Source organism: Grammomys surdaster, unplaced genomic scaffold, assembly GCF_004785775.1.
Source record: "Grammomys surdaster isolate TR1022 unplaced genomic scaffold, NIH_TR_1.0 362, whole genome shotgun sequence".
NCBI classification, from domain to species: Eukaryota; Metazoa; Chordata; class Mammalia; order Rodentia; family Muridae; genus Grammomys; species Grammomys surdaster.
Window position 1 is genome coordinate 738,667 of NW_021604781.1, and position 13,127 is coordinate 751,793.

The 13,127-nt window shown below is 50.4% G+C and overlaps 1 protein-coding gene and 1 pseudogene across 1 annotated transcript; both read left to right on the top strand.

Annotated features, from left to right (window-relative positions):
* LOC114631418 overlaps window positions 1-8,222 on the top strand; it is a 12,219-nt pseudogene extending 3,997 nt beyond the window's left edge.
* A 2,429-nt stretch (window positions 8,223-10,651) lies between these two features.
* On the top strand, window positions 10,652-12,920 carry Gsx1 (GS homeobox 1). The gene is made up of 2 exons (XM_028779846.1): window positions 10,652-11,248; window positions 11,746-12,920. The coding sequence occupies exons 1-2, from the start codon at window positions 10,840-10,842 to the stop codon at window positions 12,120-12,122; spliced, it is 786 nt and encodes a 261-aa protein (XP_028635679.1). The 5' UTR covers window positions 10,652-10,839; the 3' UTR covers window positions 12,123-12,920.
* Window positions 12,921-13,127: the final 207 nt, after the last annotated feature.

Genomic DNA, 13,127 nt, shown 5'->3' on the forward strand with positions numbered 1-13,127 from the left:
ATAACCACATGCCCTCTGTTGGTTCTGAGCTCAAGGCTTTCAGAGAGTGGGATATGGCCTGAGATTTCTCTGATAAAGATGGAGAAAGCACAGAGCATCTCCAGAGGGCATTGGTTGGTCCTTTGCTGTTAGGTGCTGCCACCTGGCTGATCCCTGAGCTGCTGGCTTCTGCTATAGAAGACAGGGGAGAAGACAGACCAGCTTAGCCCAGAAAGTCTCAAAAGCAAGCTTACTGATGGGAATTCCCCTGTGGGCCACAAACAAACCTGACTGGTGTCTCAGGGTGAAAGATCATTTACACCCTTAAGGGGCAAGTTGATTGTTCAAAACGCAAGAGCTACTTAGGAAAAGGCGGCCATGTTTTCAACACAAACCCCCTAAGTGGGATTGTTTCTATTTCAGACTCATTGCACTCCTTTTAAATCAACAAGCTTCTCTCTCTGTGATCCTAACTAGGATGGTCTGTTCTGTTGACAAACACCTTCATAACAATCTTTACCTCAGGTAGTGTCAGTGCAAAAGGGAAGGTTACAATTGGTTACTTAGGATGGAGGTTCCTCCCCCAGAGAAAGCTTCACCAATGGCCTGACATTCTTTCACGGAGAGGGGGGGATCAGACTCAGTTTCCATGGACTGAGAACCCATTTTGTCCTGAACAGTGAGCTCTACATTTTATAAATCCATCAACATTGGTCCCTAGAGCAAAGCCTAAGACGGTTCGGACTATACCAGGCCAAGTCCGTTGACTCTCTAGACAAGGGGAGGGGATAAGGTTGTCAGTCTAGCCAGAGACTTCATGCTGTGTTGTTCCAGGACCATAGGAGGAAGAGCAAATAGGCATATGTGAGAGAAAGAGAGCAAGGAAAGGCTAAAGATGCTTTCTAAAGTGTGTGTGTGTGTGTGTGTGTACATGCACATTCCCTCAGAAGCCACAGAGGGCATTGGATTCCTTGGAGCTGGAGTTACAGCTGATGTGAATGCTAAGAATTGAACTTGGGCTCTCTGGAAGAACAGCAAAAACCCTTAACCACCGAGTCATTTCCCCAGGCCCCGAAGTCACCTTGCTAACAAATATACTCTTGCAATATTGATGTTGTCCATTTGTGACCTAGCCACCTGTTCAAGGTCTCGACTCTATGGCATTGTAGAATGCTTCTAACACAGAGAATCTGGGGGACACATAGAAACCACAGTTGGCAGTAACACAAAATAAGGGAAGAGGAAAGTGCCTGATATCTAAAAATTAAGAGATGCATGAATCCAAAGGGTTCTCCAAAGCCTTCCCAATTTTCCATTTTACTAATGAGATGGGCTTATCGATGAGGCCATAGTCTCTAGTATTAAGAACAGTAAAGGAGCTCCAGGATGGGGGAGGGTCTCTGCATACCTTTCAGGCATCTGTCTCCTAAGCAGCATCTCTTTTACAAGAGTCTTCCTGTAGGCATTCAGGCGCAATGCTGCTAAACACAGCTATACTGTAAGAAACAGTTTGCTAGGAACTAGGTCTCAGATAGCTTAGGACTTGACTCTTGAATACCTCTGTGTAACAAACCAGCACTGTGGTCCTGATATAAAAATAACCCCCCAAGGCAGAGAGCTTGCCCTTCATGCCTAAGGCTCTGGCTTTGATTCTCAGAAACAACACATCTACTGCATGGGTGGGAGAATGCACGTGGGTATTCCAGGAAGGCTGAGGTAGGAGGAGGATTCCTTGAGTTCAGAGGCCAGCCCTGACAACATGGAGAGGCTCAAGAATAAATGGAGACCAAAGAGATGATGTAGCAGTGAAGAGAGTGTACTGTCCTCGTAGAGGACCTGAGTTTCAGCACTCACGCTGGATGATTCAGCACCACCTGTAACTCCATCCCCAGTGCAATCTGATGTCTGTGGCCTCTGTGGATACCTGCATTTATGTAGGTATGCCTGCGTGCATATATGGATACCTGCATTTATGTAGGTATGCCTGTATGTATATATACACATACACATGACCTTTAGGTAAAGTAATTAATTCAAGAAAGAGAAAGACAAGCCAAGAGGTGGTGACATATGCAGAAGGTGGATCTGGGAGTTTGAGGCCAGCCTGTTCTACAGATTGAGTTCTGGGACAGCTAGGGCTACATAGAGGACCCCTGTCTTAAAACACCCCAGGCCCCCAAAAAACAGAGAAAGAGAGAAAAAAGGAAGGGAACAGAAAGAAAAGAGAAAAAGTCTCTTCCTGCCTGTGGTTTGGGGTACCTAGAGTTAACACATTCATAGACAGGAAACACATGGCAGAGCTGACTCAGAGACATTGTGTCTGCATTGCATGTTCAAAGCTCTGGGTTCAATGCCCAGAGCCACGAGGTGGGGTATGGGGGAAGAAAGTATAAAGTCCAATGGTCATTACATTACCAGGATTTCAGAAGGGGAGAAAGGGAGAGTTGTTTAATGCAACAGGCTTAAGTTTGCAGGGTGCCCTTAGCACCACTAACCTGGTTAACATGAAGACTTTGATATTTTGCGTTTCTTACCATGTTTTTGTTTTGAGACAGGGTTTCTTATTTTTTTAATCATTTATTTATTTTTATTTTATGTACATTGGTGATCTGACTGCATGTATATCTGTGTGAAGGTATCAGATCACCTGGAACAGGAGTTATAGACAGTTGTGAACTGCCCTGTGGGAGCTGGGAACTGAACCCCGGATATCTGGAAGAGCAGTCAGTGTTCTTAACAGCTAACCCATCCCTCCAGCCCCAGGGACAGGGTTTCTCCATGTAGTACTGGCTGTCCTGGAACAGTAAACCAGGCTAGCCTCAAACTCACAGAAATCTGCCTGCCTCTCTGCGTCTTGAGTACTGGGATTAAAAGTATGCGTCACTACACCTAACTTTTTCTTAATATTTTAAAAACTCGACAGAACTGTTATTTTTTTATGGCTCTTCTCTAGCATACCGCACCCCCTACTTCCTCCAATTATTTATTCTAGATCTGTAAAAGAGCAAATACAAGTTGTGACCCTAAGGCAAATTCTAGCCCCCCTCCTCCTTTGGCCTAGACCTTAGAAATAGTTCTTTAATAATTCTACCTAGCAGCTGAAGCTGTAGCTCAGTGATAGAGTTCTTACGTAGCATACAGGAGGCCCTAGCTAGGTTCAATTCCCAACACCAAACAATAACAAAAACTGAGGCTACTAAAAATAACCGCACCCAGGCACCCAGACTGAAGCTGCTGTCTGGAAAGTCCCAAGTCCTTTAGCAGCCTCTGAGTGACACCTCTCTGGGGTAGAGGTCTTTCATTCAGTCAGATGTCATCATCACCTGAAGCTGTAGGACATACATAGAGAAGACAGCACCCCACTTAGAGGAGATAGCACCCCACAGAGAAAGACAGCACCCTATGTAGAAGAGACAGTATCTCTCTTAAAGCAGACAGCACCCCACATAGATGAGACAGCACCCCACTTAGAGAAGACAATACCTCACTTAAAGCAGTGGCACCTCACTAGGGGACACAGTACCCCACTTAGAGGAGACAGCACCCCACATAGGGGAGATGGTACCTCACTTAAAGCAGACAGCACCCCACTAGAGGAGACACCACACATATACAGGAGACAGCACCCCACATAGAAGAGATAGAACTCCACTTAGAGGAGAAAGCACCCTACTAGAGGAGGCAGCATCCCACATAGAGGAGACAGCACCCTACTTTGCATTCAGATGACCTGGCTTCTTTCATAACCACTCACAAACTCTGTGGCCATGGATGGTCTCCCTCAAGCCCAGCTTCTCTGTGTCTGGGGTGGTGTGCTAGAGCTCTGAGCAGTTGTGAGGAGCAACCTGGCTAAGCAGAGGACATCAGTCACATTTGTAATTTCAACGCAAAAGTGCTTATTATAAATATATTATGTACATCCCTGTAATCTTGAAGGCATACCTATACTAAAAAAAAAAAACCCTATTTTGTTTATATGAAATTTGAATCTGTGTAAGTGTTCTTCATTTCATTTGCTAAATGTGGCCTCCCTGGAGGGACTGACCTATATATTGCTTCAGTTTTCCATTTCTTCTATTTTTTTTTCAGTCCTTTTTCTGCCTCCAGTTGCCTTAGCTGTTGTCTTGGTCACTTTTCTATTGCTGTGAGAAGACACCATGACCAAAGCCACTTGTAAAAGAAAGCATTGGATTTATGAGTTTATAGTCTCAGAGGGCTACCATGGCAGGGAGCATGGCAGCAGACATGCAGGCATGTGCAGGAGCCATAGCTGAGAGTTCACATTCAGAGATAACAACCATGAGGCAGAGAGACAGAAGGAGGGAGGGAGAGAGGGAGGGAGAGAGGGAGGGAGAGAGGAAGGGAGGGAGGGAGGGAGGGAGGGAGGAGGGAGAGAGGGAGGGACGGAGGGAGGGAGGGAGGGAGGGAGGGAGGGAGGGAGGGAGGGAGGGAGCTAACTGGAAACAGCATGGGCTTTTGAAACCTCAAAACCCATTCCCAGTGACACACCTCCTCCAACAAAGCCACCACACCTCCTAATCCTTCCAACCTAGTTGGTTCCAACTAGCAACCAATCATTCAAATATATGAGCCTACAGGGGCCATATCATTCAAACTGCACAGCAATCTTCTAGGGAGACTTCCCGGATTTGTCTCCTTAATGTGCGTGTTTCCTAGGAATTTATCTACAATCTCCTTTACCTCCCTGCCTCCCTCCATCCTAAGATTAGCGCTACCACCTTGGCACACATATGTTCCAAGCCTCTCCTCATTTCTAGTCAACCCTAGAGTTACATCTTCCTCTTCCTGTGGGACATTAGCACAATGCTCTGAAGGACTAAAATCCAGCACGTTACCAGCAGGTGCATCTGTGTCAGACACCCACAATGCAGAGCTATCAGTGGATCTGGGGCATGTTTCTTGCTTTGGTCTTTGATGCCATCATACACTCATCTCTTCTAGTGAGCATCTAGGAGGTGGCGGGCATGATGGATAGCTCTCTTTCCCGATGGTTTCCTCCAAGACATGCCTGTGCATTTGCACACCCTCTCGTACATCTTTAATTGGTTCTAGCCTTGAATTCCTCTTTAGTTTCTCTGAGTAGTTCCTTGTCTGGCTTCCCTGATCCCACCTCAGATGGCCAGTGCTCATCACTTGGCCTAATTCGGTCTTCTCCTTTCTTCTTCTCTCTGATCACTCATTATTTTGCAAACTAATTTGTTGGGACTCTTTCTGTCTCCACCAAGAGTCCACAAATCACATTTCTCAGGCTCACATCTGACTTGATTACTCCCCTGGCTTAAAAGTCTTGGAACATGGTTCTTGTGGTGATTTGAGTATGCTTGGCCCAGGGAGTGACATTATTAGGAGGTGTGGCCTTGTTGGAGTAGGCATGGCCTTGTTGGAAGAAGTGTGTCACTGTAGGGTGGGCTTTAAGGCCCTCCTCCTAGATTCCTGAAAGCTAGTCTTTTCTTGGTAGCCTTCAGATCAAGATGTAGAACTTTCCAGCTCCTTCTGTGCCATGCCTGCCTGAACACTGCCATGTTCCCGCCTTGACAATAATGGACTGGACCTCTGAACCTGTAAGCCAGCCTCAATTAAATGTTGTCCTTTATAAAGAGTTGTCTTGGTCATGGTGTCTCTTCATAGCAATGGAAACCCAAACTAAGACAGAGCTGTAGAGATGGCTCAGTGCTTAAGGGCATGTATCACTGTTGCAGAGGACCCCTGTTCTATTCTCAGCACCCATATGGTGGTTCACAACTATCTATAACTCCGGTTCTGGTTCCCTCTTTGACCTCCGAGGGCACCAGCATACATATGATACACAGACATATATGTAGGTGCTATTTTTTAGCTATTTTATTGGGTTCTTATATCTACCACTTTCCAAACCTTATTTCATCCTAATCCTTTCCAACCCCCCAACACTAGGTAGGAGAGAAAGGTTAGAGGGGAAATGAGGCACAGATGACTTCCTCTTTAGATGACTTCCTGCTGACTAGGGACATCAAGTCCCTTGGGGCAAGTCTAGTCTTTGTAGTCAGGATATCCAATTCCTTCTTCTCATCTCTTTGTTCACGATCACTTGACAAAACCACCACAGCAGCAACCTGGAGCAGCAGGGGGAGCAGCAGCCTCCACATCTACTCCCTCTCCAGAGTAGCAAATGTAAACTCTCTGCAGCTGGCAAAAATCACTCCCCTCCTAGAGCACGAGACAATCACAGTTAATGGCTGTGGACAAACGGAAGCAGCCCCATATCCCACACCGGGATAAAACATAGTCACGTAACATAACTGGGCTTTTAAAGAAACCAAAATTCTTACTACAGACATATGTACAGGAAAAGCACACATGCACATACATTTAGCCAGGAGTAGTGGTGCACCCTTCGATCCTAATATTTGAGGGGCAGAGGGAGAGACAGGCCTATGTCTATAAATTCAAGGCCAGACTGGTTTACAGAACTAGTTCCAGATCAATCAGGGCTACACAGAAAAATTCTGTCTTTAAAACCAACAAGGAAAGAGAGAGAGAGAGAGAGAGAGAGAGAGAGAGAGAGAGAGAGAGAGAGGAAGAGAGACAGAGAGATAGCCAAAGAGAGAGAAAAAAGGAAGAAAGAAAATGAGAAGGAAGGAAGGAAGGAAGGCAGGCAGGCAGCTCAGTCTTGGGAATCAAGCATGTCAGTGCTTACCCTTGATCTCATCACTCAGGAATCAGAGTCAGGAGGATCTTTGCGTTTCAGCCAGTGTGATCTACAGAGACCATTCCAATACAGGAGGGGCTACATAGAGAATGTTTGTCTGGAAAAAAAAGCTAAATAAATAAATCTTGGAACATATGCAGAAATCCAAGGGTGTCGGCATGAATCTCCATGACTGGGCCTCATCTTCCTGTGCACACACATATGTGATCATCATGGTCCACACCCTCCTTGGGCATCTTCTTCTCCTGGTTGCAGTCAGAATTTCCTGATGCCCCTGGCCCTAGTCTCTGCTCCTTGGGACAGCTGGCAAGCTCCTGGGCCAGCTGTCTAGACACCTGCTGCTCAGGAGACAGATTTTTTCTTTACAACAGGAGTTCTCTGGTACCTCAGCCAAAAAAGGGCAGAATTGTACTGCTTTTTCCTAGGCATGGACTGTATGTATCTCTTCCCTTTCCAGCTCACCTTCTTCTCTTATACAAACAGCAAAGATCTCAGACAATAAGTCTTTCTACATAAGAACTGCCTTGAATGGAAGCCATTTTGTCTCTATGAGCCTCATGAGCCTCAGAGGCTGGGGGTGGGTGGGGCACTCTTTAGATTATTTGTCTGCTATTCTGTTAACAAACACACTGAGGTCTTATGAAGGCCAGATCCTGGGGATGAGAGAGGACCTAGAGATTCTGAGACCCTCGACCTCCTGAGTCCCACCACATCTGCCAGTCTAGTCAGGCTCCTCAGGATCCGGGTAGAATTAGGCTAGTGGAGCACACCAAGAAATCCAAGGAAGTCTTGCTTCTCGGGTGAGTTCTTTCTAGTTGATTTATTCACCTAGCAAATAAGGTTACTATGAGCTAGAGACTTTTTGCAACAGATACAGCAGACCCTCCTCATTCCTCCAGAGCACGGATTTCAGGCTGGTGACGGAGCCAGAAAAGCGACCGAGCAAAGGCGCAACAAACTTAGAAGTTGCTTCCGAGGCCAGTAGTTCGGTAGAGAAGGCAGGGAGAAGGATGGAGTTTTAAATAAGGCTTCTTTGAGAAGGCAAACGATCTTTGAGGGATGGAAATGGGGAAAATTCACATTTGTGCTTTTTTTTTTTCCTTCCTGCAAATATTTCACAAGGAAGGCCGCGGTGTGCACTGGGGAAAGAAGGTCGGGATCGCAGAAACGGTTCCAGTTTGAGCTGTACCTGATGGACACTTGAAAACCGGCTGGGGGCGGGGAAGTGGGCACTGAGGCCGAGGGGCTGGGGGGGGGGGCTGTCGCAAGGCTGTCAGGCTAATCCGGCTGCCTGCTCCCACCCTGCCCCTCCCTAGGGGGCGTTTGTTCCTCGGAGAACAGTTCAGCTGAAGGGAGCTCTGCCTGGAGCTTTGAGCAGAAAAGCAGCTCCGCTGCGGGGGGAGACCTCAAGAGGGACCGAAGAGGGCAGGGAGACAAGGCCACCGTGCGCCTGGGGCGCGGACCTAGCTGCCCGTGCTGCTCCACGGAGCTGAACTTTCTATCCAGTGATTGCGGGGAGGCTGCGGTGACCTAGGAGCGCCGAGCAGGGAGTCCATTACCCATCGCGGAGTTTGGAAATGGCAGGTTGCGAGCGCCTTGTCTCCAAGCCGGGTGAAAACACCCCGGAACAGGGCAGTCCCTGCGCGGGAGCTCCCCCGCTCCGAGTTACACAACCAACCGTTTCAACATTTCGGCACAAACCCTGGTCCACTGTGGGGCCGCACATTAAAAAGTGTTATTCGCTTTGAAGGTTTTGTCTAATGGTTCTAAACTGAAAGAAAATGTTTTCCTATTACTTAATTCAATCATAGCGAAGAGACTTGGTAAAAAGCCCACGGATTTTGTCCCAAAGTGTGACAGAGTTCTCTTTGTGTTTGCTTATCCTCCGCTGTCACACACTTTAATTCGCCTCTCTTTATCTGGCATTCAAAACTTTCTTCAATGACATTCAATAAGGTCTAGGGGCTGGAGGGAGAGGGGGGAAACTGGTTATTCCCCCCCCCCCCCATATTCTTTCCCAGTAGCTTTGGCCTTGCTTGTATTCAGGGGCTCTTAACCCTTTCCTCGCTTGGGGCGCTGGGCAGCTCCCAGGAGGGCCCCTGCATTGGCACCTCGGCTGACTTGCCAGCTCCGGGGCGCAGCGGCCTCCCCCTCTACCCTCGGGCAGTGTCCACACCCGTTCCGCCCTAACCCGCCTCAGCCCAGCGGGGAGCCGCTCTCCAGTCGCAGCTCTCCCGCCACCCAGCCCAGCCCAAATTTCCCAGAGAGCAATTAGAACGGGAATTAGGCCGCATTGATGCGTACCGGCTGGTTTGCGGGAGCTTTGGGGCCGAGATCATAGCTTGGGGGCAACGCATGCCAAGCACCAGGGGACCACTGAGCCCTCACTCTTGCTAGATGGCGAGATGGCAAGCCCTCCACGCAGGTTAGTTCTCCCTGTCGCGACTCTCCCATTGTCCAGGCAGTTGCTCTCACACACACGCTCTCCCATAACAAATCATCTTTGATTTTTTTTTTTTAACCAGTTGTTCGTGGCTGCTCCGATGTCATGAACAGTGCAAGCCCATGCAGACGCCCCGGGTTTGGGCAGCCTTGCACTGAATCATCCCCCGCACCCCCTCCGCAAACCTCCCCTTTCTTGGTCTCACGATTCCGTTCACGGTTCAGAGCAGGTGACTGTGGCGATTTGTAAAATCGAAAGTAGTAAATTCAAAATCTTTTATGCTAATTTCCCATTGTATGTTAAACGCACAGAGACAGAGACAGCTCTGAATCCAGGATGATTTTTAAAAACTGAAGCTGTGTACACAGAGGGAGGCATTTGAAGTTGTTTAACCATTGTGTGACCAGAAAAAAAAAAAGAGTGCTGCGACGAGAGGAGGAAGCTAAGGGCAACAGAAACTGGGAAAGACAGAAGAACGCTCTTCCTTTCTCTCCAGCCGTGGGAAGGCTAAGCTTTCCAGTGAGTTCGCGTGTCTAGCGGACTGTGCGCGAGTGGAGAGTGCGCGCGCAACATCCGAGAGCATCTAGACCATCCACACTCACATTTGGTGGAGTGGGAGAGCTTCTTACTCATGAACTCGGCTTTCACTCCCCTTGCTCTGTGTCTGTCTATGTTTTCAAAGACTACCCACCCGCGTACTTGTTTTGTTGCTGTTTCTTTACATACACGGCCCTGTTGTTGAAGGAAAGGGCCAGGTCCACCGAACAAAGACGAGGAGTCATAGGCACCACCAAAATTGGAACCCTTTGAAAATTTAAGAGAAATCAGGGACAGAGATGAGGTTAGTCTCCAATGAGGACTAGTGAGGCTTTTTCTGATCCTCCGAGGCGCAGCTCCTACTTAGAAACCCTGTTTTTCTGTCTCTAATAGTGCAGGAGAAGGGACTCCACAGGTGGGAATGGTGGCAGCCTGTTAGGATGCTCACAGGATGCAGAGCTGAGCTCAGAGAACTAAGCGAAAGCAATATACTTGGTGAGACGGGGATGGGGGGGGGGGGGGGCCAAGGAAGAAGTAACAGAAAGAAAGAGACCAGGATCAAATGGGCAGAGTAGATGGGTGTGCGCCCACGGGGATCTGTGCAAGAGAGGCAGCACGGGTGCGAAATCAATAAGATAAATGGGCCGATCGCCAGCGCAAAGCCAAAGGAGAGTAAGAAATAAAGAGAAAGAAAAGAATATTAAATCGCGGGAGAATGAGAAAATAAACCCGAAAAGGGAAGAGGAGGGGGGCGAGTGCGCCTGTTACGGCGTGGGTGGGGTTGACAAGAATAGAGTACATTATGCAGTTCATTTAGTTAACAAGTGAAATAATGAGGAAGCGTGCAGAGTGAATGCCAAGAGAAAGGGCACAAAAACCCTATTGAGAGGCCCCGGCCGCTCCTGGCGTAGCCCATCACATGGCAGTGGTCCTATTTAAGCGGCGCCGCCGGCGTCTTTCAGCACCACTAGCGCTGGCCAGCACCTCGCGCGCTCCGGGCGGCGCCCGCAGCAGCAGCCAAGGTGATTCCAGCCCCGGCTTGAGCCGCGCGTGGAGCCTCCGGGGCCCGGGAAGCTGCGGGTGGCCGCGGCCGGGGGAAGCCACTACAGGATCCGCAGTTCCCTCGGGCGCCAGGGGCGGGCTGGCGGCAGGTGGACCGTGCGCCGGAGCCATGCCGCGCTCCTTCCTGGTGGACTCCCTCGTGCTGCGGGAAGCCAGCGACAAGAAGGCTCCGGAGGGCAGCCCGCCACCGCTCTTCCCCTACGCGGTCCCCCCGCCGCACGCGCTCCACGGCCTCTCGCCCGGCGCCTGCCACGCGCGCAAGGCCGGCTTGCTGTGCGTGTGTCCCCTCTGTGTCACCGCTTCGCAGCTGCACGGGCCCCCCGGGCCGCCGGCGCTGCCGCTACTCAAGGCGTCCTTCCCTCCCTTCGGATCGCAATATTGCCACGCACCCCTGGGCCGCCAGCACTCCGTGTCTCCTGGAGTCGCTCACGGCCCGGCCGCGGCCGCAGCAGCTGCCGCACTGTACCAGACCTCCTACCCACTGCCGGATCCCAGACAGTTTCACTGCATCTCCGTGGGTAAGCGGGGACCCCGCGCGAACTTGCGTGGGGGGTAGTGATCGCAAGAGGGGCAAGTGAGCGAGCTAGGGATGGGGAAACGGCATGCTATGGGGGCGATGAGGATACTCGAGGGGCGCTCACAGTACTAGATTGGGACCAGACTTAGGAACCGGAGAGAAGCCAGAGGATCCTGAGTCTGGGGCGAAGGGAAAGGAGTTGAGGTCAGTTTCGAGGAGTTCCATAAAGGGATGTTAGGGTCAACCGATTCCGAGGAGAATTGGAGAGTCCGTGACTTGGCAAGGAGGCATCCGCCTGTGGAGTGTGGTGAGTGGAAGTGTGAGTCCAAGACTGAAGCTAGCCTCAGTTCAGCGGGGAAATTAGGCCCAAGGCTCAGAGGTTTGATGATCTCTCTCTCTCTCTCTCTCTCTCTCTCTCTCTCTCTCTCTCTCTCTCTCTCTCTTTCTCCCTCTCTCCCCCTCCCTCCCTCCCGCCCTCCCCCCCGCGTCGCCCTCCAGACAGCAACTCGAACCAGCTGCCCAGCAGCAAGAGGATGCGGACTGCGTTCACTAGCACGCAGCTCCTGGAGCTGGAGCGCGAGTTCGCCTCCAACATGTACCTCTCCCGCCTGCGGCGCATCGAGATCGCGACCTATCTGAATCTGTCCGAGAAGCAGGTGAAGATCTGGTTTCAGAACCGCCGGGTGAAGCACAAGAAAGAAGGCAAGGGCAGTAGCCACCGCGGCGGAGCTGGGGCGGGGGCCGGCGGGGGCGCACCGCAAGGTTGCAAGTGCTCTTCGCTCTCCTCAGCCAAATGCTCAGAGGATGACGACGAATTGCCTATGTCTCCATCTTCCTCCGGGAAGGATGACAGAGATCTCACAGTCACGCCGTAGGTGCGCCTTTTAGAGGACCATTGGTCCCCCACCCATCCCGGCCTTTCCCGCACTTCAAAGACTGGTTCCCAGGCACCTACTGGCAAATCGACGGATTTCGTGGGGCTTTGCGATGGTGCGCAGCTCGAGGCAGAGCTGAGACCTTAGCAGAGACTTGAAGACAGTGCCCCTGTCCCTTGGGCTTCAGGGTGTTTAGGAGGACTCCAAGCGATGAACGCTTCCTTCCAAGAGACAGGGTCTTCTCTCAGGCATGCAGGCCCTAGCACAGCGCCTTGCTGGCCGCCGGCGCCTCCTGGCCCACCAACTCTGGGCTGGTTCAGGCTTCCTGGTTCCCACTACCCTCTCCTCGGTCAAGCTGGGCTTTTCACTCCGCGAGTGGCTGTTTGCTTTCCTTTTAACATTTTTTCTTGTCCTCAACTCTCCCCAACCCCCAACACACACAGTGGTCGTTTATGCAACACGTTTAGGAACTTAACTTTTCCTTCCCCTCCTCAGGAAGCCTCTTCCTTCTGTCCGTTTGTCCCTTAAACAGGGATCAGGTCTTGCTCTTCGAAGAAGTTCCCCTAGCAAAGAGGACTGTCTCAAATGGTATTGTATTGGGGAAATGACTCTGTTTCCAACACGCTCTATACCCTCCTTCAAATGAAGCCGCTGTAAACAACCTCTCCCCATCGTCCAGGTCCCGACCCCTTCTGGGGACTAACTGACTGTGTCATTGTATGGTCTCTGTAATGCCAGAAGATATTTATTTATTTATTTATGTACAAAATTTTAAATAAACTTTTTTTTTCTTAGAAATCCTCCTGCCTCCCGGGTCCCCAGGCTTAGGCTGTAGGCCAGGCAGGCACAGACATGGACTGGAACTCTCTGCTTGGGTATTGCAGAGGTCCAAACTCAGCTCCTCGCCTACAGCTAGCCACTCTCCTGCCCACACCCACAGCTCTCTTGGAGCTCCGGCGTTCTGCTCCAGCTCCGTGTCCTTCCCAGTATTCCTGGGCAGGGCGG

Coding starts and splice junctions, on each gene's coding strand:
- Gsx1 (XM_028779846.1), top strand. CDS start 10,840: ATGCCGCGCTCCTTCCTGGTGGACTCCCTCGTGCTGCGGGAAGCCAGC. Junction 11,249..11,745: donor GTTTCACTGCATCTCCGTGG/GTAAGCGGGGAC, acceptor GTCGCCCTCCAG/ACAGCAACTCGAACCAGCTG.